The sequence below is a fragment of the Balaenoptera ricei genome, chromosome 6 (assembly GCF_028023285.1).
Source record: "Balaenoptera ricei isolate mBalRic1 chromosome 6, mBalRic1.hap2, whole genome shotgun sequence".
Lineage (NCBI taxonomy): Eukaryota > Metazoa > Chordata > Mammalia > Artiodactyla > Balaenopteridae > Balaenoptera > Balaenoptera ricei.
In genome coordinates, this window is record NC_082644.1 from 2,875,598 (window position 1) to 2,902,162 (window position 26,565).

A 26,565-nucleotide genomic window follows, 5' to 3' on the forward strand; every position below is an offset into this window, starting at 1 on the left:
CCCAGCAAACTACCAGCCAAGACTTCCACTTGCAGCCACAGTGGAGTAAGAGGGACCAGATCTACCCTCCCACCTTCAGCAACTACAAGTCTGGACGAAGCAGATGAAACAACGATTTTCCAACACTGGCAAACAGGCAGCACAAGACAGTGATCCTTGTGAGAAGGGCAACAAGTGAGGTAAGCTCAGTAATTGCCCAGTTTCCAGGCTGTAGCACAGGGAGAGGGTGTCCTGAGTTAGGGAAACAGCAGCCAGAGCCTGGGAGGGTGAAGAGCACTAACATTTGCAGGAAGGGGTACCAAGGAAGAGAGAGCTGCCCAGAGAGTCCTGGAATCGGCAGAGGTTTCCCCTGAGTCTCCTGCTGAGTGATGGTTACCATGATGTCACCAATCCCTCAGGCTCGCTGAGGGCTGGGAACACATCACACTTCCAACAGCCAGACTAGAAAGGCCTCCAAATCAACAGAGCATTGGAGCACCACCAATCCATCACCAGAGCGTCAAGAGTACTGCCTCGCTTTTCTGGTAAGCGGCCTGAGGTAACCTCTAAAAATGGTTCGCTATTCACTTGACCCAGAAAACCCCACAAAATCATGCAAGTCGAGAGGTTCAAATCTTCGTGTTCACTTTAAGAACACTCGTGAAATGGCCCAGGCCATTAAGGGTATGCATATCCGAAAAGCCACCAAGTATCTGAAGGATGTCACTTTAAAGAAGCAATGTGTGCCATTCCGTCGTTACAATGGTGGAGTTGGTAGGTGTGCCCAGGCCAAACAGTGGGGCTGCACGCAGGCTCAGTGGCCCAAAAAGAGTGCTGAATTTTTACTGCACATGCTCAAAAATGCAGAGAGTAATGCTGAACTTAAGGGCTTAGATGTAGATTCTCTGGTCACTGAGCATATCCAGGTGAACAAAGCCCCCAGGATGCGGCGGAGGACTTACAAAGCTCATGATTGGATCAACCCATACATGAGCTCTCCCAGCCCCACTGAGATGATCCTTACTGAAAAAGAACAAATTGTTCCTAAACCAGAAGAGGAGGTTGCCCAGAAGAAAAAGATATCCCAGAAGAAATTGAAGAAACAAAAACTTATGGTCCCGGAATAAATGCTGCAAAAAGTAAACGCAAATAAAAGTTAAAAAAAAGAGTACTGCCTGAGCCGTGGTGCCAAGTGCGTTCTAGACAAAAGGCTGTTCTCCACCTGCCTAGCAAAGCTGAGAATCAACCTTGAAAGACTCAAACTATTTTCAAGTAACATAACTGCATCACAGAATAAATTTATTCATTTGTATTTAAATACAAAAAATCCAAGATAAAATACACAATGCCAGGTATCCAACCACAAATTAGCAGGTGGGTAAAGAAGCAGGAAAAGATTACCCAAATGAAGAGAAAATCAATCAACAAACAGACTCAGGAATGACACAGATAATAGAATTAGTGACAAGGTCATTAAAAAGGTGACTATAATCATATTCCATATGTTCAAGAAGGTAGAGAAAAGTGTAAGTATTATAAAGACAGACATGGAAAGTATAAAAGTGACCCAAATAAATTTTAAGAGATTAAAAAATACAGTATCTGAAATGAAAAATATACAATGTCTGGATGGGATTAAGAGCAGATTACACAAAGCAGACAAAAAGAGTAATGAACTTGAAGATACAGTAACAGAAGCTACCCAAAATCAAACACAGGAAAAGGACCAAAAAGAAATGAATAGAGCATCAGCGAGCTGACGTATGGGTACTGAGCACCCAGAGGAAAAAGGAGAGGAGAACAGAAAAAAATGTTTGAAGAAATAATGGCTGAATTTTTCCAAATTTGATAAAAACAATAAATCCACTGATCCAAGAAGCTCAATGAACCCCCAACAAGATAAAAATGAAGGGCTTCCCTGGTGGCGCAGTGGTTGGGAGTCTGCCTGCCAGTGCAGGGGACACGGGTTCGAGCCCTGGTCTGGGAGGATCCCACATGCCAGGGAGCGGCTGGGCCCGTGAGCCACAACTTCTGAGCCTGCGCGTCTGGAGCCTGTGCTCCGCAACAAGAGAGGCCCGCACACCGCGATGAAGAGTGGCCCCCGCTCGCCGCAGCTGGAGAGAGCCCTCGCACAGAGGTGAAGACCCAACACAGCTAAAATAAATAAATAAATAAATTTATTTAAAAAAAAAAAAAAAAAGATAAAAATGAAGAAAATTACACCAAGATACATCTTAATCAATCCACTTCCAGTGATAAGGAGGAAATGTTAAAAGCCGTCAGAGAGAAAAGACACATTACACACAGAGGAAAATTTAAGAATGAAAGCAGATCTCTGGTCAGAACAGGCGTGCCAGGATGTAAGTGGAGAAACATCTTTAAAGAACTGAAAGAAAAAGAACTCTCAACCTATAAGACTACATCCAGCAAAAATATTTTTCAAAAAAGAAGACAAAATGCTTTTTCAGAGATATAAATGCTAAGCAAATTCACCAGCAGACCACCACTACAAATTAACATTTAAGTGTGAAGACAAAATAAGGACGATTCCAACAAATCTTTGACAGTTTCCCTCCAAAAGGTTACGAGAGGATAGTCTCCATCATGAAGACAAATAAACTGAGGGAGGACAGTAGCATATAAGGAACTGTGCTGAGGAAAGAAATGTGTAAATCTTGGTAAGTCTAATAACTGTTTTAAAATATTTTTAATTAAAATCTGTAACTAAAATTCCAGATGCTACTAACATGGGAGAAATAGGGCAAGGGAAAACAAAGGAGGTTCTCCTTTGTCTATAGAGAGGATACAAATACAGATTAATTCCAGGTATTAGAAAAACAAGCTGATGGGTGTTAAACATACACAGGGTAACCATTAAAAAATTTAACTATTTTTCTGTGATATTATTTCAAAGAAAAAAATATCCTAAGTTGGAATAATTATATTAATTAACTCATAAAGATATCACTTATGGACTTAGAGTAGATCTAAGTCTAAAGAAAACATATTACCACACAATTGACCTATTTCCTACGTGAGCATGATGCTTCACGGGTGCTGAGCTGACAAACAATCACCATTTGTTCTGGGGACAAAAGGTGAAAAGGCATTTGTGTACCTCTGCAAGTCAAAACTATTAACTATTGAAACGATGGTCTAAAACTGTTAATATTTTCTTATGTACATGACTTAATTCAGTTAACGGGCATAATCAGAGGCTTTAAAATACTTTTGTTCCTAATTTGCTTTTGAGTAAATGCACAGTTACATGGATATTTACCCAAATGTTTATTTCCCATTTTTCTTCTACAATTCTTTGCTACTTAAAAGTATTTAAAACCAAAAGCATATTGGAAGAAAAAAGTAATGTAAGAACTTATTTATTTAATATAAATATCTGGGTTGCTATACCTACTTCAACTCTTTTAAAAGGAAGGATATACAGCTACGAACTTACTCTCAATTAACCAAGGAACAATAGAATTTCACGCATGGCATAAAAGAAATAGCTGAAGAGGGGTTAAATGCTCTGCAAATGTTCAGAGGAAATGTTTGTAAAGGATTACGACTCTTGTCGTTTATACCTACCTTGTTCCAGACCTTCTCTTTGAATACTAACATGTTCAAAAATCTCAAAAACAAAATCCTACCATATGCCCCTCAGCCCGAGCCTTGTTCTGCCTCGCTTCCCGTCTTCGCTGTAGAAACTCTTCTACCTGCTTTGCTCTTTCCACGGCCAGCTGCCCCTTCTGCCTGAGGAATTAGGACAAACAGCAAAGTTAGAAATTCTGAACATTAAATATTTCAAAAAGTTTAAACTTACACTTATTCTACATATTTTCTTCAGAGATATTTGCAAAATATGAAGGCTGATATGAAAATCTTCCTCTGTAATAAAGAAATTGCTATACATATATTAGAATCTACCACTTAAATTGGAGACATTATTATTTTAAATAGGGGTAAAATCTACACTGCTATGTTCATTTAATCTATTCTACTTATAGACACATAAAATGATTTTAGACTATACCTATAGAAAAATCTCAATAGTCTCCAAGTAGGTAAGCTGATTTCAGAACTCTGCATCAAATATATCAATCAGTATGAAAGTAAGATTAAAGCAGCAGAGTAGCAATTTCAAAGCTCATCAAAAATAATGAAGAGTTTATGTGAATTTTCAAAACTGCAGTAAAAAGTGAAGTCTGAATTCCTTAAAAATCACAACTATTAAAAAGAAAAATGGATAGATTAGGGGAAAAAACTAAAAGCACACTTATTTGTTTCCATCTTTTCCAATTACGTTTCTGTATCCTCCTCTAACAACTATGAGAGAATGTAAACATGTTGGGCTTAGACGACAACTAAAAAATATCAATGACATTTTGAACATCTAATATATATCGTGTGGGACTTCCCTAACCAGTGGCACAGTGGTTAAGAATCCGCCTGCCAATGCAGGGGACACGGGTTCGAGCCCTGGTCTGGGAAGATACCCCATGCCGCAGAGCAACTAAGCCCATGGGCCTCAACTACTGAGCCTGCACTCTAGAGCCCGCGAGCCACAACTACTGAGCCCACGTGTCACAACTACTGAAGCCCACGTGCCTAGAGCCCTGTGCTCCGCAACAAAAGAAGCCACCGCAATGAGAAGCCCGCGTACTGCAATGAAGAGTAGCCCCCACTCACCGCAACTAGAGAAAGCCCACGCAGCAACAAAGACCCAACGCAGCCAAAAATAAATAAATAAATTTATAATATATATTGTGTCTGCTACCGTGTACTAAGAAAGATACAAAAATAAACAAAACCCACCCCCCGTAAACAGAGAACTCATTGCATAGTATCAACTGCAGTAATTCTGTGAGTACGGAAGAAAGATGAGAAAGTTATTGACTGCACTTCTCAGATACTGGCTACGAAGGCACACAAAATTCCTACAGCCTCTGTGATGGACCATAACTAAGTTACGTTCAGAAAAAGATATGAAATAATGCCTTCTCTCTTCCAGTAGATTTAAACACTTCTGATTTTCATACCCCAAACAGTCATTTCTTTTACATGTTTTGCTAACAATTAGAGTTGACCCTTGAACAACACAGGTTTGAATGGCGTGGGTCCACAATGCGGACATTTTTCAACAGTAAATACTACAGCACTCCATGTTCATGGTTGGTTGAATCCATGAATGCAGAGGAACCTCAGATATGGAGGGCTGACCGTAAGTATACGCAGGTTGACCCCGTATTGTTCAAGGGTCAACTGTACTGAGACATGGAAGAATCTTAAATATGAAATTAAACAGTAGAAATTTAAAATCTGATTCGCCATAAAGCTATGGAAGATAGTGGCCTGAGATTCATTTAACTTTCATAGTGCTTAAAAGATATTCTTGTGAAACTCCAGCACTGGAATTTTCTAGGATTAGATAATCTCTAGAGCTGGTTCAGAGCCTTTCCTGTGTACTAATTTTGTATCCTGCAGCTTTACCAAATTCTTTGATGAGCTCTAGTAGTTTTTTGGTAGCGTCTTTAGGATTTTCTATGTACAGTATCATGTCATCTGTAAACAGTGACAGTTTTAGTTCTTCTCTTCCAATTTGGATTCCTTTCATTTCTTTTTCATCTCTGGTTGCTGAGGCTAGGAAAATCTCCTTCATATACTGGGTTGGCCAAAACGTTCATTTTTCTGTATGTTACAGAAAAACCTGAACAAACGTTTTGACCAACTCAATATATAGGCAAGGCTGTTATTCTGGTCTGCTATAGTCCCATTTATATAAGGCTGGGCCTAAAGACGACAGATAAACTTTCAGAGAGTATGACATTCAGATATGTCATCTGAAACTGTATATCTACTTGTAAGGCTCTTTTGAGGAGTCCTGGATGCTTATACCACCATATACAATTAGATAAAATCTCTGCTTTGTATCCTGACTGCACTGACTTCCTTTTCTACCCTTTATAAAAGTAAAACTTCTATAAAGTTTTTACGTTTGATTTCCCATTCTAAGATACTGAGTATCTCCAATGTTTGTCAGTCTGGGGCTCCAACTCACATATGTTAATTCATATTCACTGATTGATTTGATTCACTAAATCAAATAATTCAGCTGCACAGAAATATTTTACTAAGAACCTGATCATACACATAACAGCTTTGATTTAAAGAATGTTCACAGCATTTATGTAAATATAGTACTACCCGTTCTATTTATTTATGTAATCTATAAGTTTTGCTTTACTGAATAGTTTTTTCCTAAGCTGGTTTAAATAAGCAGGTATATATAACTGGTTGCTTTCAATCACAAACTTAAAACCTGTAGTGATATTTGCTTACCATTATTTCTTTTTCCTTCTCATTTATTAAACAAATACTTATTGAGTGTCAACTATTTACCAATATTACATCTGTCTTTGAAGATATAAAATGTATAAAACAGAATTCCTGGAATGCAAGGCTGGTGCAACATATAAAAATCAACCAGAGTAATATACCTTATTAAAAGAATAAAGGACAAAACTAGTTTAATTGATTCTATGATTCCTTATAATATTTAAAAACCTATACTGTTTTCATTTTTCACATGCATTTCTGTTTCCTACTTAACACATACCAAAAAGAAGAACCCATTCTCATATTTTTATTCCCCTCTAAAGTAGTAAAACTGTACTGAATTGTGAGCACAAACTATATATGTGTGCAAAGCTCATAGGGACAGAGGAAATAGTCAATTAACTTCTTAATAGTCATTGTCTTCATTAAATGTTATTAAGAATTTATATGTGGGACTTCCCCAGTGGCTCAGTGGTTGAGAATCCGCCTGCCAATGCAGGGGACACGGGTTCGAGCCCTGGTCTGGGAGGATCCCACATGCCGCAGAGCAACTGAGCCCGTGCACCACAACTACTGAGCCTGAGTGCCACAACTACCGAAGCCCACGCACCTAGAACCTGTGCTCTGCAACAAGAGAATCCACTGCAATGAGAAGCCCGTGCAATGCAACGAAGAGTAGCTCCCGCTCGCCACAACTACAGAAAGCCTGCATACAGCAACAAAGACCCAACACAGCCAAAAATAAATAAATAAATAAAAGAATTTATATGTGTATACTCTGCTTTAGACAAATAGACTATATCTTTTGAGTTCCAAACTTATGCCACTTAAAATCAGTAGAACATTAATCTAGGTTAATAGTAAAGGAATGATTAATAGAAATACTATATAAGCCACAAATATACAGTAAGAAATTAGGAATCTGGAAAGTGAAATATGGAGACATTAAAATGGGTAAAAAAGAAATAATGAGACAAACTCTTTTTCATCCTGACAAGAGAAAAAAGGAAGTTATTTTCTTTCTTTTTCTTATACAAATGCATCAATAAATGGAAAGATCTGGGTAAGAATGGCTCAAACCTTTTACTAAGGGAAATTAAAAATTTTGAAAGATGACTAAAGATGGATTTTTTTAAGAGGTGAAAGCAACATAAAAATGGCAGCAATCTAGGTAGCAGAAATAATCCGAGAAATGAAAAATGAGTCAATATGGTTTAAGGTAGAAGAGTTGGGGTGGTGTAAGTTTAATGAAATGAAAAAAGGATGTTGTGGCTGTATTCATTAAGCTTCCTCCTCTGTTTAAGTGGCATAATGTCGATCTGAGGAAACGGAATTGTTGTCAGCTTTACTCAAATGAAGCAATACAGAGGAAAAGACTTGGAAAAGTAAAAGCTCAATAAAATACAAATGTTTAGAGGCACTCAATGGTTTCATAAGATGGTCTCACGTGATTGAGGTTCTAATGTTAAAAGCTAACTGGATATAAGCTCACCAGTTGTAACAAACATACCACTCTGGTGGGGGACGCTGACAACGGGTATAGGGACAGCATGTGGGAAATCTCTGTACCGTCTCCCTCAGTTTTGTGGTGAAGCTAAACTGCTGTAAAAAGTTAAAGTCTTTAAAAAAAAAAGCTAACTGAGGTGTGTTATCAAGACATGGATATAAAAAGCAAAGTTGGACTAGCCAGAGCTACTGATAAAAACGGAAGAAGAAAAATAATTAACACCATGAAAAAGTAAGAAGCAAATATGGGCTATCTAAAATATGAGGAAAAGATCATCTGAATGAGTCTTAGATGACTATAGATTTCAGTTTGCTGATTTGGTTTGAATCAGGGAAAGGAACTGACTACATATGACAATAACAAATTATAAAAACCGGAAGTTATGACAGTGTGGAGAAAATGCTCTATAATGCCAATGGTGCTAAAAAGTTCAACAAAAGAACAGGGAAGCAGCTGCATAGCGCAGGAAGATCAGCTCAGTGCTTTGTGACCACCTAGAGGGGTGGGATGGGGAGGATGGGAGGGAGACGCAAGAGGGAGGAGATATGGGGATATATGTATACGTATAGCTGATTCACTTTGTTTTACAGCAGAAACTAACACACCATTGTAAAGCAGTTATACTCCAATAAAGATGTTAAAATTTTAAAAAAATCATAATATTCAAATTGGAGGCGACCCTGAGTATTAACTAATGCAACTTCTTGCTGAATAAAGTATTCTCATATTCCCATCTAAATATCCCTGACACATGGTCATTCAAACCCCTAGTTTAATACTTTCAGTTTGAGAGCACTGATTAAATCCCACAACAGCCCATCCACTAAACACACCTCATAATGGATGGAAATCTGCTTCTTTTCACCGTACTTCTACGATGTGGAAATACAAAGAAATCTAATTCCTCTTCTACAAGACAAGCCACCCAATTCTTCTGAACTTGTTCCTTTAAGCATGCTTTCTTTAATGGTAGCAAAATTTTCCCAGCTTCTCTAATTTTCCTCATAAAATGTTTCAAGCCTTAGTAAAGTCAATATGGCACAAAAGTTAAGTGAGTCATCTTTGGCACCAAACTGTCCAACTTCAACTCCCGGTTTTACTAATAAAGTTATGCGGCCTTCAAGAAATTAGTTATTTATACAGTCATTTATCATATATCAATTGCTTAATCTATAAAACTAGGAATAATAATATGTGCCTTGTAGCACTGGTGATGACTAGATGAGCTAATAATAATCAACTCTCATTATTCCTGGTAGTTACGTTGTATAAAGTCACCGTGAATATGAATTAGCGCATACTGAATGATTACCCCGAGGAGAATTACAGGGTTAGGCTCCTGACAGCCTCTTGCTACAACATTTTCGCCAATGGATTAATATACAACCTCGTTTTATGTGTGTTTCTGTTTAAAGACACCTTATTACACGGTCCATTCATTAACACTGAACTCTCGGCCAACAACACTGTAACTCACTCCTCAATGAAGCTTCTCTGATACAAATATTTCCTCCATGAGGAACACCACAGCCTTCCTGCACTTATGAACACCAGACAGCACTTCAGCACAAGGCATGAGGGCCATTTTAAGCAATGAAATCACCAACAAAATGCCCCAAAATGCAGAAAATGCAGCTGAGCAGACTATGAAAGTACATTTGTTCATGAGCGCTGAAACAGGAAAGCAGAGCTGGCCTTGCTCCCGCTCAGCTGGGACTTGCGCACTGGGCAACTCAAAGTCCCTGGGGCTCTGCACATGCCCAGGAACAACGGTGAAGGGACTGGGAGTGCTGATGTGCGGCTACACATGAATTTTAGCAAGCAGGCAAATCCACAAGCACACAATCCACAGGTAGCGGGGACCGGCGAGGCATGTAAATCCCTCCGCGGTGGTCTTGGGACAGAGTACACAACCCAGCAGCAGCTCCTATGTTTATGTCACTATCATCATCCTCATCATCACCATCCTCATGGGCACACGCTTTGTCAATATTCTGTTGTGTGACCAGTAGTGAATATAGTGAAAACTTCACTTCCTCCATTATTTTAATTTAAAATTTTATATTTTTCAAAAACTTCTTTAGCTCCTAAATGGTACTAGTCAGGGGGCAATAAAATGGGCACAATCATATACTGTTAGACTCAGCATAAATTGGCACAGCTTCTGTAGAAAGACAATTAGTAGTATTTAGTTAATAAATTTAGTTAAATTTAATTTCATAAATTCAATAAATTTAGTAATATTTCTTTCTAGAGCCTTCATAAAGAACATAACAGAGCAACTCCTTTAATCCAGGAATTACCCTTCTAAGATTGTATTCTACAGAAATAATGAGAAATAAAAAATATGTTCAAAACAGTGTTCAAAAAGGTGAAAAATTACAATGTATTATATTAGAGGATCTGCTATATAAACTGTAGCTAACAGCACTGGAATCAAATACAGACATCAAAAATCCCATGAAAATAATTTTTAGCACGGGAAAATTTTTATGGTAAAAATGTTAAATAAAAACAGATACCAAAAAAAAAAAAAAAAGAAGCCCCAGCAGATAAAACTTTGTGCGTGATTTGATCTCCTCTAACTATAGAGAAAGAACTATGAAGAAAAGATGCAGGAAAACAGGCCACAGTCTTCACAGTGAGTGCCTTGCAGGAGGAGCAGTGACTTCTCCTCCTGTTTCTAACGCCCGCCGACACCGTCCAATGTTTCCAAGGCTACCCTACATCACCTGGGTAAGCAGAAAAACACGACAAAAAAGCCACCTGCGACTTTCCTTCAGGTTTTCTTTTTCCTTGCGCGAAAGGGAGAGAAAAAAGAGGTCTGAACATTTGGCTGAGAATCCTAAGTGAAAGGGGGACGACAGGATGGTTAGCTGCCAGTATTTTAAAATCAGGAAATATGTGAGCTTTCTTGACTTCAGCAAAGGAAGCAGCATTAAAATGGAACTTGAGGGTTAAAGGAAGAAAAATAAATAAATAAATAAATGCCTTTGAATAAAGCAAAACACTGGCATGCAAAGACGACACTTAATGAACATTACAGTACATGACACTTTTTGAATTATGGTTTTCTCAGGGTATATGCCCAGTAGTGGGATTGCTGGGTCGTATGGTAGTTCTATTTTTAGTTTTTTTAAGGAACCTCCATACTGTTCTCCATAGTGGCTGTATCAATTTACATTCCCACCAACAGTGCAAGAGGGTTCCCTTTTCTCCACACCCTCTCCAGCATTTATTGTTTGTAGATTTTTTGATGATGGCCATTCTGACCGGTGTGAGGTGATACCTCATTGTAGTTTTGATTTGCATTTCTCTAATGATTAGTGATGTTGAGCATCCTTTCATGTGTTTGTTGGCAATCTGTATATCTTCTTTGGAGAAATGTCTCTTTAGGTCTTCTGCCCATTTTTGGATTGCGTTGTTTGTTTTTTTTGATATTGAGCTGCATGAGCTGCTTGTATATTTTGGAGATTAATCCTTTGTCAGTTGCTTCGTTTGCAAATATTTTCTCCCATTCTGAGTGTTGTCTTTTCGTCTTGTTTATGGTTTCCTTTGCTGTGCAAAAGGTTTTAAGTTTCATTAGGTCCCATTTATTTATTTTTGTCTTTATTTCCATTTCTCTAGGAGATGGGTCAAAAAGAGAAAAACAAATACCGTATGCTAACACATATACATGGAATCTTAAAAAGAAAATGGTTCTGAAGAACCTAGGGGCAGGACGGGAATAAAGATGCAGATGTAGAGAATGGACTTGAGGACATGGGGAAGGGGAAGGGTAAGCTGGGACGAAGTGAGAGAGTGGCATGGGCATATACACACTACCAAACGTAAAACAGATAGCTAGTGGGAAGCAGCCGCATAGCACATCAGCTCGGTACTTTGTGACCACCTAGAGGGGTGGGGTAAGGAGGGTGGGAGGGAGACGCAAGAGGGAGGGGATATGGGGATATATGTATACGTATAGCTGACTCACTTTGTTATACAGCAGCAACTAACATAACAATGTAAAGCAACTATACTCCAATAAAGATGTTAAAATAAATAAATAAAAATTAAAGAAAAAATGTGTACCGAATATTAAAAGATAGGTTGTCTTAGAATAATTTCATATCACACCAGATTGCAAACAAATGAGTCCTTGTACCAAGGTGCATTGGTAATTCCTGGATATGAATGACATTAAAATGAAAGTACTGATTGAGAGGGCAGACCCATTGAATTCTCCAGGCTCGATATACAGCTTGCTTCATTGTTAATGGCACTTGTGTGTCCACACAGTTGGAGAAACAGACTCCTGTTCATTTGTTGCTTTCAGTATGGAATACTTTATACCAATAAATTTTAAAATGTTAAAAAAAAGACAACACTTAAGTGTGACGGAGTAGGAAAAGTTATTGATCTACGACAGTGGAAAAGGATTACAATACATATGTAAATATGAGACAGTGGGTATTAGCAAGTATGAAGTTAGGAGCATATCACACACACAGTAGTTGAATTCTTCTCTTACCAATGATTACTAGCTACAAAAGATCAGGGCATTTTTATTCTTACAGCAATATATAATTATACTAGTTTTTTGGTTTTGTTATTTTAAATTTAAAAAAAATTTTTTTAATTTTTTTAAATTTTTGGCTATGTTGGGTCTTCGTTTCTGTGCGAGGGCTTTCTTTAGTTGTGACAAGCGGGGGCTACTCTTCATCGCGGTGCACGGGCCTCTCACGGTTGCGGCCTCTCTTGCTGCGGAGCACAGGCTCCAGACGCGCAGGCTCAGTAGTTGTGGCGCACGGGCTTAGTTGCTCCGCGGCATGTGGGATCTTCCCGGACCAGGGCTCGAACCCATGTCCCCTGCATCGGCAGGCAGACTCTCAACCACTGCACCACCAGGGAAGCCCTATAATTATACTAGTTTGAAAGCTTTTTATTATTTTTCTTTTTCATTCACAAGGAGTTTGCAGGAGAAGCAAATCCTTCAAATATGTTTAAACTGGCTGATTTGTCAACACGATTAAACTTGCTTCTTTCCTTAATTTAACCTGCTGGAGTGTATACCTTAGCAGGATCTGAAAATAAAATAAATAAATTTGACTTCTTAATATTAAACTGTAAAACGAACATACTGAAAGAAGAAAGAGCTGTAAAGCTGCCCTCACGAGACAGAATGGCTTGCTGACCAAGGCAGAGTTGTGTGAAAGCTGGTTATACTAACGTTACACATAAAAGCCCTAGGATGAGGACAGCGGTAGAGGCACAGTGGTAACGATGGCGACAGTGATGGGGGTGCCCGAGAAGCTCCCCGAGGAGCCATCCGAGCAGCAACCGAGGGGGCTGTCCGGCTCACAGCTCAGGCCTCACGTGGAGGCCCACGGCGGGATGTGAGAGCAGCCGCCCAGACCACAGCCAGCTGAGGCTCGGAAGAGCATGGTGATCGATCAGCCTGGGTACGTCCCCTAGCCGGTGGTCACTCATCACTAAGTTTTCAACAGTTGTCAACAACATAAAGAAATGACTAATATAATTTTCACAAATCCAAATTTATTTAATCCCAAAGGATAATCTGTATTGTAAGATTGTGTCACCCTACTTTTTTCACATTAAAATGTTCATTCTTTTACCAAAGGATGGAAGTAGGGCTGAGAAACTTTTTTTTAAATGAGCTTACTTGGCAAATTAAAAGTTGGAAGTCCTCAATCAGGTCTCCAATTTTATTTTATTTTTCATTTTATAGACCTAGTAAGTGCCTGTCAACCTAAACCAAGGCCAGAAGAGTAAGCAGGAATTAAGCAGGCAGAAATGTAGGCCGAGGGAGTAGCAGGTACACCGGAACAAGGACGAGGAAACCACGTCCTTTAAGTCTGCGCTCCCAGAGCTCTGGAAACGAAGAGCAGAAGACAAGGCCATGGAAGCACGCAGGCCTCCAAGAGACCTGCAGGCCATTCAGGGGCTGCAATTTGATCCAAGAGGCAATGAAAGGTCATTAGTTCAACTTTTTAGTGTATGCTATTTACAAACCTTTTCCAAGGGTATATTTATTTGGTCAGATAATTTTTCAGACTCAAAACTACATCAAATTCCCATTAAGTTTTCTCTAAATCAAGTTAGTTGTAGCTATGGTCTACTGAGATTATTTTGTTTCCTGATCAATCATACAACATATCTACTATTTCTTTCTACTTTATGTCTTCTGGAAATATGACTATATCCTTTGAATGTTTTTTCTATGTCCTCTTTAAAAATGGAGATTAGTTACAGGAGGACACACTTCTAAAACTTTTTTAATTTGGACATCAAAATATTAACCAGCATCCTCTGAATATAATTCTTTAACCAATGACTAATCCACCTAACAAGTTTTACTTATATTTCTTCACCATGTCTACACTGAGACACCCTGGCAACAGTATCTTGCTGAAGTTTATATACCCTACTAGGTATCTAAGTAACTTTTTCACAATGCCTCTAAGGCCAACAGAAATACCTAGCAGTCCCATTCATTAAATAGTTAGGTCAAAACTGCTTAACAGTATGGTCTACACTTTGTCCAACAGATGTAGTTACGTTTCCCTCACAACTGTAAAATATCCAAGGCACTGTGATGCTCCCAGTTGCCTCAGCACACAGTTTGAGAACTAGAGCTCTAGCCTACAACCCTAAGAAGAAATAAAGGCTGTATCTGACAAAATCCATTCTCTGTGAATTTATGCTGCATTGCAGTGATGACTGCTTCCTTTTAAGATGTTTGCAGGCTCTACTTTTAATCTTGCCTGGGATGAACATGAAAAAAACTAGTCTAGTTTATAGAATCTGACTTTTGAAAATTATATGATACTTGATGATCTCCAGTTTGCTACCAATTCTTCCATTTTCTACATCCTCAGATAAAACCAAAATAAATTCAATGAATATATATGAAAGTTCATTCGGTATTTGGTATCATGTTTAATCTTTAAAATACCCAAAATTTTAAAATTTTATAACCAACTAAACCAATAACTGTTCTGCCTGTTCACTAGTAGTATCTCAAGAAGCTGCGAAGTCCTTACAATGGTGCTCGAGGAGCTGAACTCTACACTCAGACGGACTTAGTTTAAATCCTACCACCACCGCTTACTAGCGGCCTGATCATACACAGGTTTTAAATCTCTGCAGGTCCTAATTTCTTCATCTTATTAAAAGGGTGATATCTAATTCAAAGGGATGCTGTGATGAGTAAATATAACTTGGTATATAATAAGTAGGCAATAAATAATATCCATCATCAATAATAAGTTCAAAGCAACATAAGAAAAGGTATGCTATATGTTTGAGTACTACTAAGCCCCCCAAAGTTAGCAGAAAGGAAATGGTAAATGATCTCACAATCACAAATGACTTAAAAGCTGAAAATTAAAATATTGAAACTATATCTGATGTTCAAACAAAGACTTAATGGAAGCTGTGTTCTAGTGGAAGAAGTAACTGAGATACACAGCCGTTGAAGACAATATGAAACTCAAGTGTAAATCTATGTGAACACTTCAAGGTTATATGGGAGCCTGATAGAAATGGACCAAACTAGTCCAGTACTCGTCACTCCAACTGTGAAGAACCAAGAAACCTTATGGAAGATGAACAGTGTGAAGAAGCAAAACATAGTTTTCCCTATTTTCTTAATACTATACACATTTATTTTAGGAGATCTGATTAAAATTAAACAAAAAAAAGTCATACAAATTATATAGTAGAAAGGTCAATAATACCAGAGGATAAAACCCCATGCAAAAATCTTCTTTACCATTTCATAAAAAACATGCATATGTGGAAGTCTGTGGCCCTCTTTTCTCAAAAATGGGAAGTATTTACAGTTAGCTTAACACTTTAGGCTACTGTACATAATTCATAATGTTAATTTATATTCACCTCAATTATTTACCTCTGCTCAGCTACCTTTTAATAATCTTTTATAATTGGGAGAGCCATAAAGAGTTTTATCACACTCAAAAGTATTCTCTGTAAAATGACAAATTAAATTTTCACAAAATGATATCTGCTCTTCCTTAACTGGAACGTTTTTATGGAAGAAATGGGAAGATCTAAAAAAACACATATGCATACTTTAAAAAAAGGAACTATGCAAATTAAAACTATTGACTGCAACCATATTAAATTAATTAATGGAAGAAAAGAAAAAAACCCAATGAACAGGATCACAGTGAGCCATCAATCAGAGATGAACATGAAGAGAAAACAACAAAGAGAAAAGTGGGGTTCTAAGTAATGAGGAAAAGGAAGACCCAAAAGCATGTCTTGGAGTTCTGCATAGAATGTAATTCCATTTTAAATATATTCTGACTTATTTAAAGCAAGTGGATAAAGTTATTACAACCATATGTTGGTTCAAAGTTATCACATGTTCCTTTAAATAGTATGTTCAGCCTATAACATATATAAGCTACAAAAATTAGGCTGAAGAGCTACATGTTTCCCACATGTAATCAAGGGCCAAATTCGCACATAAGAAAACGACTGCATCCAGAAGGCAAAAAGTATTGTATGTATAATGGAGAAGACACCCAGAAGGTGTCGGTGTAGGCCGTACGTGACAGGACAAGTTCACATGCAAGGGCGAGTTTATGGATCATCACAGTCCAACCTGTTTATACCGGCTTGTTTAGACACGGTCTTCACTCTTTTCCAAGTTTTTCTAAGAGCATCGGCATCAGAGGAAGGGTGATGACCTGCAGCCCCCTTGGGAAATCCTGGATGTGCTCCAGGTGGGATTCCTCTGCCAATAAATATGCACCATGACTTCCATTACTTTCTCTAAAGCAAAGCACAAGCAACTTCTGCGGAACACGCCATACCTTTCTGGAAGCCTTCGGCCACGTATTTCTCCTTTCCACTTAGCTTCATTATCTTCTGCTCTTTGTTGCTGCATTTGATCAAAAATGGCGTGGTAATGTTCATACTGTCCTCGAGAAGAAAAAGATGATGGAGCCACAGCCCCTCCACTGCCAAAAAGGGGAGCCTAGGAATCAAATAAAGAGCTCTCACATGCTTGTCTCACAAGACCTTAGGTCTGTACTACCCTCAAAAGAAAAAAGTAAATTTCAACACTTGACTCTTAAAAAGCAATTACCTAATTTAACATGTTTTCCTACTATATTATAACCATTAGCAATCAAAAACTAGTATACTTTGTTACTAACAATAAAGCTTAATTCAATGTAACAAACTAAAATATAAACTGTCACTAAATTTATGTAACTATGAAAAAACTTGGTCTTAATTAACAAGTTTTGAAACAAGTTTCTAGTATACATTTCATGTGATCCCATCCTATTAAGTTTAAATATGCATAGCTTATAAATAAAACAGAGACTGCTTTTGTAACACTCAAAATTACACCTAACGAAAACATACGGCACTTAACATACCCCAAATCCAATTCAACAAGCAATGGTGATATAAACACCACTGAAACATACTCTAGGTGTAAATAAAAGCAGCAAAACAACGTACCTATCCTTAAGCAGTTGACAAACACACTGGGAAACAAAGTATAAAGCTTGAAAAACATTTCATTTCCTGTAGTAAATGAGTGGCAATAGGCACACTCTAAAGTAGTAAATACTGAGCAAATTTACAAAATAGAAAAAAAAAAAATTATGAGAAATAAAAATTCCAAAAAAAAAAAATCACTGGAGAAAAATATTATTCAACCCAGCCTTGAAAGCAATGTAACAAAGAAAGAGTAAATGATTAAATATGAACCATGGTATTAAAGTAAAACAAAGTAAAAATAAGCACTGGAGGTATATGTTTAGGTGTCGGCAGTAGGGGGAAAAAGGACGCAGGAAGACGTAAGAAGTTAACTAGAAAGAAGGCAGATAGGGAGTGTTATATTTGGTCCTAAAAGGTCATCACAGGTAACTGCCCTCAGCCTGGGTGTGCGAGTTCATAGAATAAACAATAGAAAGCATACATACATTTTCTAGCAGGAAAGTGCACTAAGAGTTTCTAAGAAGGTCGGTGGGACTTCCCTGGTGGTGCAGTGGTTAAGAATCCGCCTGCCAATGCAGGGGACAAGGGTTCGAGCCCTGGTCCAGGAAGATCCCATGTGCTACGGAGCAACTAGGCCTGTGCACCACAACTACTGAGCCTGCACTCTAGAGCCCGCGAGCCACAACTACCGAAGCCCGCACTCCTAGAGCCCGTGCTCCGCAACAAGAAAAGCCACTGCAATGAGAAGCCTGCGCACCGCAACGAAGAGTAGCCTCCGCTCACCACAACTAGAGAAAGCCCGTGTGCAGCAACGAAGACCCAACGCAGCCAAAAATAAACAAACAAATAAATAAAGTTAAAAAAAAAGGTCAGTAAGTCAAATTACGCATGATAAGCAAGAATAAGAGAGAGAACAAAGTAGAGGAACTAATTAGAAGGCTTGCTGCACTGATACCAAGCCAAGAAGCCAAGAAGCCTGCGAGCAAAGAAAGGCAATCAGAGAAGAAGTCAATGGTGAAGGGAGCTGTCGGTTCTCTGCTGAAATAACAAAGGATGAAGGCAAAGGCATAGGACGCAGCCTCAGAACACACGCACCCAAGCGCATGGAAAACTCACAGAAAACAGAGATGTCAGGATGAGAGTTGAGTAAGTGTAGAATGTTGCAGAGGTCAGGGGGCAAGAACTGCACTGCAAAGAGGAAATAGGAACCTCAAAGGCAGAGGCCAGCAGCACCAAAAGGAAGACAAAGTGACGTGACTCAAGTGGAGGGGCAGCGCTCAAACGCGGATGAGAGCAGAAGCCAGAACACTGCCAGGAAAGGGAGAAGAGCTTCCAGGTGACGACATCCTGAGCAAGAAGTCTGGCTAAGGAAAATACGAGAACCAAATAAAAGGCATTTCAGTGCACCCAATGAGGTAAAACTTGTGTTAACATCTTGACGCAAGAATTGCGTACAGTATTATAAGAAAGCCTGTTTTTTAAAAAATCAGCTCAAGATAAAAATAGAAAACTGATTCAAGATGCTTGAATAGCAAGAGATTAAAGTTGCTAGAAATAGGGAAGATACCTCATTAGGCAGGAAACTCCATCAAGGTGATTTTTATATACATTTTCAAAATGTGCATCTCAGGGCAAGATTATCAGAATCACAATTCTGGTAAAAGGTGGTCATACCTCCTATGAGACTGGTTCCTCGAGTTTAGTCTGGCACTAATATCATCTTAAGTTTGAGTGTTCTAAGGTTTCTCTTTAGCAAAATCAAATGTATGTACATATCTCTGAAGATACCTATACTCAAAATAATGCTGAGAACACTGTACTAGAATACTGAAGCAATAGGATCTTTTAAACATGACTTTATTCACCAATTATAAGCGCAGGTTGATGTTCTGACAAATACAGACACTCTTGGAACCACTACCACAATCGAAAGCGTATCCATCACCCCAAAAGGTCCCTCATGTTCCTTTGCAGCCAACACCCCCTCCTTCCAGCAAACACTGATCTGCTCTCTGTCACAGAAATTGGATTTGCCTTTTCTTATCATTTCATATAAATGGATTCATACAATATGTACTCTTGTGCCCGGCTTCTTTCACTCAGTATGCTTTTGATTGACCCATGTTGTTGCATGTATTAATAGGCTATTCCTTTTCAATGCTGAGTAGCATTCCAATATATTGTCAAACAACAGATACACTCATATATAATGGTTATCTATATAATCAAACTATATATGTGGAATATTTCATAATTTTTCTAAAAACACACTTTCATAAGAGATACATCAAAAATGGATAAAGCATTGAAAATCAACTACAATTTTAAAGAAGAAAAAAATACCTATCAGAAGAATCAAAAAAAAAAAAAAGAAAAAATGGATAAAGCAAAAAGTCCCAGATTTTGCAGATACTGAGTAATCAAGGACAGTAGGTTATTTATACTGTGCATGTTTTGGTATTTAGAAGTATATAATAATAGAATATTAACTTTGAAATATTTCCCTTAATGTTTAGTTTTTGTTTTATCTTTATTTTGGGGAATCTCCTTAATTTGATTCACATTTTTACTGAGCTTCCAGGTCCTTATCAACTGTACAGAAATCAAACAGCTGAAGAAGTTAAATATTTCAAACCTCATGGGGAATAAGTACAGAAACTAACATAGACTTTGCTTTACGTCATGGAAAATAAATTGTTTTATTAATCCTCACAGAAAGCAGTATAGAAGTTTATGAAGCAAAGCAGAAACCTATTAAGCACATAGTATCTCACACTGTTGAGAAACTATAATCAAACATTGATAAAACTGGACTTTAGGATTAAATATGGCTTTAGACATCATAGGGGAAAAAAGTGCTTTACTGCATAAAGAAGATATACGCAAAGGGAGAAGAAAAAATAATCAAATTCTCAACACTAATCATGGACTGATATAAAATGCTTGACAAGATCTGAGGGCCTGCACTTTGGTAAGATTTTACTGTCTAATCCTATAAGATATGGAGTTAGTTATTTTAGAATGGGCCAAATTCTGTCTGAGTCATTCCTTATCACTCAGGAGGTTAAAAGTTCAATTTCACAGTAAATTGGATAGTACAGTACAAAAATAGTAAAGTACAATTTTAAAGATAAAATTGTATTACTAAAAACTGTATAAGTCTATATTAATACAGAATTAGAAAAAGTGACTCCTACTGGGTTATTGATATGTGATACGAAAAATGTGTCATCTCAAGACACTGAAATACAAACCAAGAAAGCCAGGGCAGAACATGTATGCCTACATAAACAGATAAATTTTTACTCAAATCATATCTTTCGGGGAAAAAGAAACAAGTAAGAATGGTAATCATTTCAACTTAAATATCTACTGGGAACCTAAATACCAAGTTTATTGAGCATGGTCAGGCGAATTCACAGTTTAAAGACCTTAAGTAACAGTTGATTGGATGATACAAATTAAAACTGGTAATACAGACGAATAATAGTACGTATTCATTTTTTATTGCTGTGTCATGAAGTACCACAAACTCAGTAGCTTAAGACAGACCCATTTGTGGTCTCAGGGGTCTGGGCATGGTTAGCAGGGTCCTCTGCTCGGGGTCTCACCAGGCAGAAATCAAGGTGTCAGCCAGGGCTGCCACCCTCATCTGAGGCTCAGGATCCTCTTCCAAGCTCATTGGTTCCTGGCAGAATTCACTCCCTTGTGGCTGTCACGGCTAAGGTCACTACATTCTTGCTAGCTGTTGGTCAGAGACCACTATCAGCTCCCAGAGGACACCTGTGCTTCCCTGCCACATGAATGCATGCTTTTTCCCAGGCCAGCAGAAGCTGTCTCTCTGACCTTCTCCCTTCCAGGCTGCTATGAGGGAGGCTTATAAAATAGTGACGTGACCACAGGAGTGGCTACCTCATCAGCAGGGCCATACAACACAGCCTGACCAAGGGGCTGCGACACACCCTGTTCACAGGTTCCCCCACGCTCCAGTGGAGGGATAACATCAGGCCTGACCCCTGGAGTCAGGAATTTGGGGACCACCTTAGAATTCGGCATGTAAAGGATGCTATGAGGGCAAAAGAAGAAACGCAAGATTCAGACTGGCAGAGCAAGGAAAGGAAAAGGAGCTTAACAGGTGAGTCCTTGCAGGCCAAGCTCGGACACTGCTCTTGAAATTTCCTTCCTTCCCTCCTTCCTTCCTTCCTTTCTTTCTTTTTTTAAATGAAGAAATTAAGGCTCAGAAAAGTTAAGTAACTTGCCCAAGGTTGTACAGTGTGGATCTGCCCAAAGGAAACGTCTGAATTAACCTACATAGGTAAATGGCTGGTTAGGTCACTGGTTACCTAGGTAAATGGCTGGAGGTAGGAGTGAGAGTGAGGAGGGACGGAGGGTGCTTTCAGGTAAAGAGAAACACGAGTGTCAGGACGTAGCTCCAGCAGGCCACACACAGGGGGAAACCGCAGTACGGTCCTTAGCGCAGCACGACTAGAGCGCACAGCGCTGCGCGGCGGGACCAGTATGAGCGCGGAGAGACGGGCAGGGCCCGCTTAGTACGGGTCTTCTGAAAACGGAATCTTCAGGTCTGCGTGAAGCTACAGGAGGACTTTAGGCAGAGTGGAGACAAACTATTTGATTCTAAAAAGACGCCTCAGGCAGGAATGGCGTATCACAGCCTTCACAGCAAACTTTTTATGCAATTTTAACAGTGTCACATATTAGTTATCAGTACAAATTACATACCAAATACGTGCAGGAAAACTAAGGAGTCATAACAGACGCTGAAGAACTCTCGTAAAAAGTAAGTGTATCCCCCCAAAAAGCCAGTTGTACACCTTATCAAGAGCAGGGGGAAACTGGAGGAAAAGCAGTAGTGTAAGTGCACTGGCACCAAAGGCCTACCTTCATTTCACCGCTTCCACCAGCACTCAGCACGTTTCTCCATCCTTGTTCCCTGGCCCTATTTATTTTCTCCAACTTTTGGGGAAAAGAAACAAAAAAACAAAACACCATTTCAAATATTTAGTATAAAGTACATGAAATACATTTAGAAATAAAATGGAATCAGTGTATCCCTTTAAAAAAAAAAGGGTGGTGGGGACTTCCCTGGTGGCGCAGTGGTTGGGAGTCCTCCTGCCGATGCAGGGGACGCGGGTTTGAGCCCTGGTCCGGGAGGATCCCGCGTGCCGCAGAGCGGCTGAGCCCGTGCGCCACAGCTACTGAGCCTGCGCTCTAGAGCCTGCGAGCCACAAGTACCGAGCCCGCAGGCCTAGAGCCCGTGCTCCGCAGCGGGACAGGCTACCGCGATGGGAAGCAAGTGCACTGCGGCGAGGCGTGGCCCCCGCTTGCCGCAGCTAGAGAGGACCTGTGTGCAGCAACGGGGACCCAACGCAGCCGGGAAACCAAAAGGCGCGTGTGCGGGAGGCAGCGCAGCGCGCCGGGGACGCGGACCGCCCTCTTACCCTCTCCTTTTCTCGCCGTCTCGTCTGTTCAGCCGTCATCAAACCAATCTGTAACAAGTGTTAAAGACAAACTCTTCAGAGCTCTTCAAACGATTATCCTCTCCAACTTGGCACGGGAAAAAAGTAAGAGCGAAATAACTACCTGATCCTTCTGTTTCCTCTCTTTTTCATTCAATTCCAGCCTTCTCTTCCTTGCTGGTTCCTTAAATAAAAAAAGACCATTTTTTATCAATAATAAATACTACTTCTTCTAGTTTCATCAGTAAAGCTAGCATACCAATGGTAGATGTATGCCCAGGGAGGTTAAAAAACAGAAATAAGTTACAGGTATTTGAAAGAAATAAGGAGGAAAGGTTTGGAGGTTTTATAAGATTTGTTTCTTTTTTTATAATTATTTTTACAAAGCTTTAAAATAAGCAGACAGATGTCTTTATACCTCAAACAGTTTCCTCCTTTCTTCTCCAGGATTCACTTTCTTCACTGGACTTTGATGGGCCTGGACAAAAAGTAAAACTACAAATTAGATAAGGATTTTGAAAAATTCAAATGCATGGAAATTTAAAACAGGAAAAAATGTAAAGCCAATACTGGCATAACTGTCTTTCAAAATATACTATCCCTGGGGCTTCCCTGGTGGTGCAGTGGTTAAGAATCTGCCTGCCAACGCAGGGGACATGGGTTCGATCCCTGGTCCAGGAAGATCCCACATGCCCGCGGAGAAACTAAGCCCGTGCACCACAACTACTGAGCCTGTGCTCTAGAGCCCGCAAGCCACAGCTACTGAGCCCGCGTGCCACAACTATTGAAGCCAACGCGCCTAGAGCCTGTGCTCCGCAACAAGAGAAGCCACCGCAATGAGAAGCCTGCACACCGCAACAAAGAGTAGCCCCCGCTCACAGCGATTAGAGAAAGCCCACACGCAGCAATCAGAGAAAGCCCACGCACAGCAATGAAGACACAATGCAGCCAAAAATAAATAAATAAAATAAATTAATTAATTAAAAAAATTTTTTTAAATAAATAAAAATAAAGTCACCTATAAAAAAGCAGATAAAGGACATACACAGAGGTTAGCAAAAATAAAGGAAACAGCCAGTAACTACCACCCAGGTCAAAATAAATAAATAAATAAGCCTACACCTTTAAAAATAAATAAAATAAATAAAATTCAAAAAAAATAAAATAAAATAAAGTATTTGAGGGAGTCTGTCACTATGTCTCTCCATTTCCTTTTCTGATTATTCATTTTTGCATGCTGAACTTCTATCAGGCCACTTTACTGAATTCATTAATAGTGTTCTGCTGCTTCACTAGGATTTTCCACATAGGGAATCATATCATCTGTAAATGTCTGTTTTCTCTTCTCTCCCAGTATTTATGTTTCTTATTTCTTTCTCTTTTTAATTACATTAGCTAGGCTTTGGAATAACATTAAATAATAGCAATCATTGCAAACATCCTTGTTTTGCTCCTAACTTTAATGTAAATGCTTCCAATTTTTCAGTATTATGTATAATGCCTGACATGGGTTTCTAGTATATATAACTGTGTCATGTTAAGAACTTTCCCCTCTATTTCTTGAATGAAAGAAATTTGGATTTTTAAAATTTATTTATTTATTTATTTATGGCTGCGTTGGGTCTTCGTTGCTGCGCGCGGGCTTTCTTTAGTTGAGGCGAGCAGGAGCTACTCGTCGTTGCGGTGCACGGGCTTCTCCTTGAGGTGGCTTCTCCTCTTGTGGAGCACGGGCTCTAGGCACGCGGGCTTCAGTGGTTGTGGCATGTGGGTTCAGTAGTTGTGGTGCATGCGCTCTAGAGCGCAGGCTCAGTAGTTGTGGCACATGGGCTTAGTTGCTCCACAGCATGTGGGATCTTCCTGGACCAGGGCTGAAACCTGTGTCTCCTGCATTGAGAGGTGTATTCTTAACCACTGCGCCACCAGGGAGGTCACTGGATCTTTTTTAAAAACCATTTTATTGAGGTACGATGGACATACAAAAAGTTGTACATGTTTAATGTATACAACCAAAGAAGTTTTTTTTTTTTTTAAAGTGTTAAATTCTACTGAACTTTCACTATCTACTGAGATCATTTATGTATGATTTTCTCAACTTACTAATGAAGTGAAATTAACCAGTTTCCTACTGTTGAACCATCCTTGCATCCCGAAATGTGTCCTATTTAATAATTCTTAAATCATTCTTTTGATAAATGATTTGAGTTTTTGAAAAACTTCTTTTAGGATTTCTGCATGTGTGCTCCTAAGTATAACTGACCCATGGATTTCTTTCTTTTTTTATCCTGGGCTAGCTACTTAATTTTGTGAGCAATGTTAAGCCTACTGTATGATCAGTTTTTCAAACCGTTCAAAATACAATTCTATATACCAAAAAAGATTAAAAGTATTTACAGGAAACTCTAGTTATTTATCATGAACCAATTTTAAATTTTTCAGCTACCTTAGGAAAAAATGAATATAAAAAGAAACACTGTACAAAATTATTTACCTATGTTGGGTTTCAACTCAAAGGAAAGCAAATGCTACTTTAAAAAAAAATATTTCAGTGGTCATTTACATTATTATTAAAATAATTCAGCATTTGATTATATCATTAAAGTGTCTCCACTAAAAATTCCATTTCAATAGCAGCTGTATTTTGGCAAAAGTCAATGTTATGAAATTACTCTCATATACCACTTATTGCTTCAACTTCCTAAATTTTGTAAAATGACCATAACGGATAAGCACTAAAATTCTAAATGCAAATTCAGAATATTACAAAATAAATATGACCCACCATCAATATGAAATTAATATAATTAATTCCAGAAATATATTACTGTTAAGATATTATATAGCTCACAACACATAAAAAAGAACTAGAAAGGCACCAAAAGTTTCCTTTCACTAAAAAAAAAAAATTCAAAAAGATATTTAAAGTTTCTGCTTACTTTAGAAAGCAACATGATACATAATTTAAACATAATTTCTTCCTTAGGAAATGCAACTAACTTATTTTAATGAATACATTATTTAATTTGAGCACAATAAAATGATAATATTTAGAATATGTAACATCATCAAATGGGTTGATAAACTGTTAAAATGAGAATAATGATTCTCTTATACTGTGTTTTGGCATTTTAATTAAATGACCATCATAAACCAAATCCATTTTATTGATACAGCATGTTTTAACTCAAAGCTACATCACCAATGTGATAAGTGGTATTAAGTCTCGTACCAGGGACTTCCCTGGCAAGTCCAGTGGTTAAGACTCGGCACTTCCACTGCAGGGGGCATGGGTTCGATCCCTGGTCGGGGAACTAACATCTCGCAAGCCGCGCGGTGCAGCGCCCCCCCCCCCCCCAAAAAAACCAAAACAAAACCTCACACCATGACTAACTAAATAGCAAGTTCACTCCCTGACAAAATGACCCAAGCAGTAGGTTCCCGGAACCATCCCATCTCCTCCTCACTGTATTACTAGATCCTAACTCCTAACCTAACGCTGGCTAGTTATTTCAATTCAACTTTCACTTAAGCTGAACCATGTATCTCACCACCTCACTCCAGGAAAGACATTAGGGTTAGTGAGATGACAGTAATACTGAAATATTTAAAGAAGAGTAGCTTTCAAACTTTTTGTAAAAGCAACCCACACTAAGAAATATATTTCACATCCAGGCCCAATTAAGATACACACACACACACACACACACACACACACACACCCCCAAGTTCCATAAAATACTTTTACTATGTGTAGCTGAGTCTGTTACTTTCCGTTCTATTACT

The 26,565-nt window shown here is 38.7% G+C and overlaps 2 protein-coding genes across 8 annotated transcripts in view; one reads left to right on the forward strand and one right to left on the reverse strand.

Annotated features, from left to right (window-relative positions):
* The window catches only part of NEK1 (NIMA related kinase 1), a 224,020-nt gene that overhangs the window by 114,410 nt on the left and 83,045 nt on the right, over window positions 1–26,565 (reverse strand). For 5 of the 7 annotated variants that reach the window (XM_059926733.1, XM_059926735.1, XM_059926737.1 and 2 more), the window contains exons 12-17: window positions 23,204–23,263; window positions 22,910–22,969; window positions 22,768–22,815; window positions 22,208–22,282; window positions 16,669–16,832; window positions 3,630–3,732 (exon numbers count right to left, since the gene is read on the reverse strand). In XM_059926733.1, coding sequence (XP_059782716.1) covers window positions 3,630–3,732; window positions 16,669–16,832; window positions 22,208–22,282; window positions 22,768–22,815; window positions 22,910–22,969; window positions 23,204–23,263 — 510 coding nt within the window. Of the gene's footprint in view, window positions 1–3,629; window positions 3,733–16,457; window positions 16,590–16,668; window positions 16,833–22,207; window positions 22,283–22,767; window positions 22,816–22,909; window positions 22,970–23,203; window positions 23,264–26,565 lie in introns of all 7 variants that reach the window. The other 2 variants (XM_059926738.1, XM_059926736.1) reach the window with 2 other exon arrangements.
* Window positions 534–1,106, forward strand: LOC132367606 (large ribosomal subunit protein uL22-like). The gene has a single exon (XM_059926190.1). It carries the CDS (start codon window positions 552–554, stop codon window positions 1,104–1,106), a length of 555 nt encoding a protein of 184 aa, XP_059782173.1. The 5' UTR covers window positions 534–551.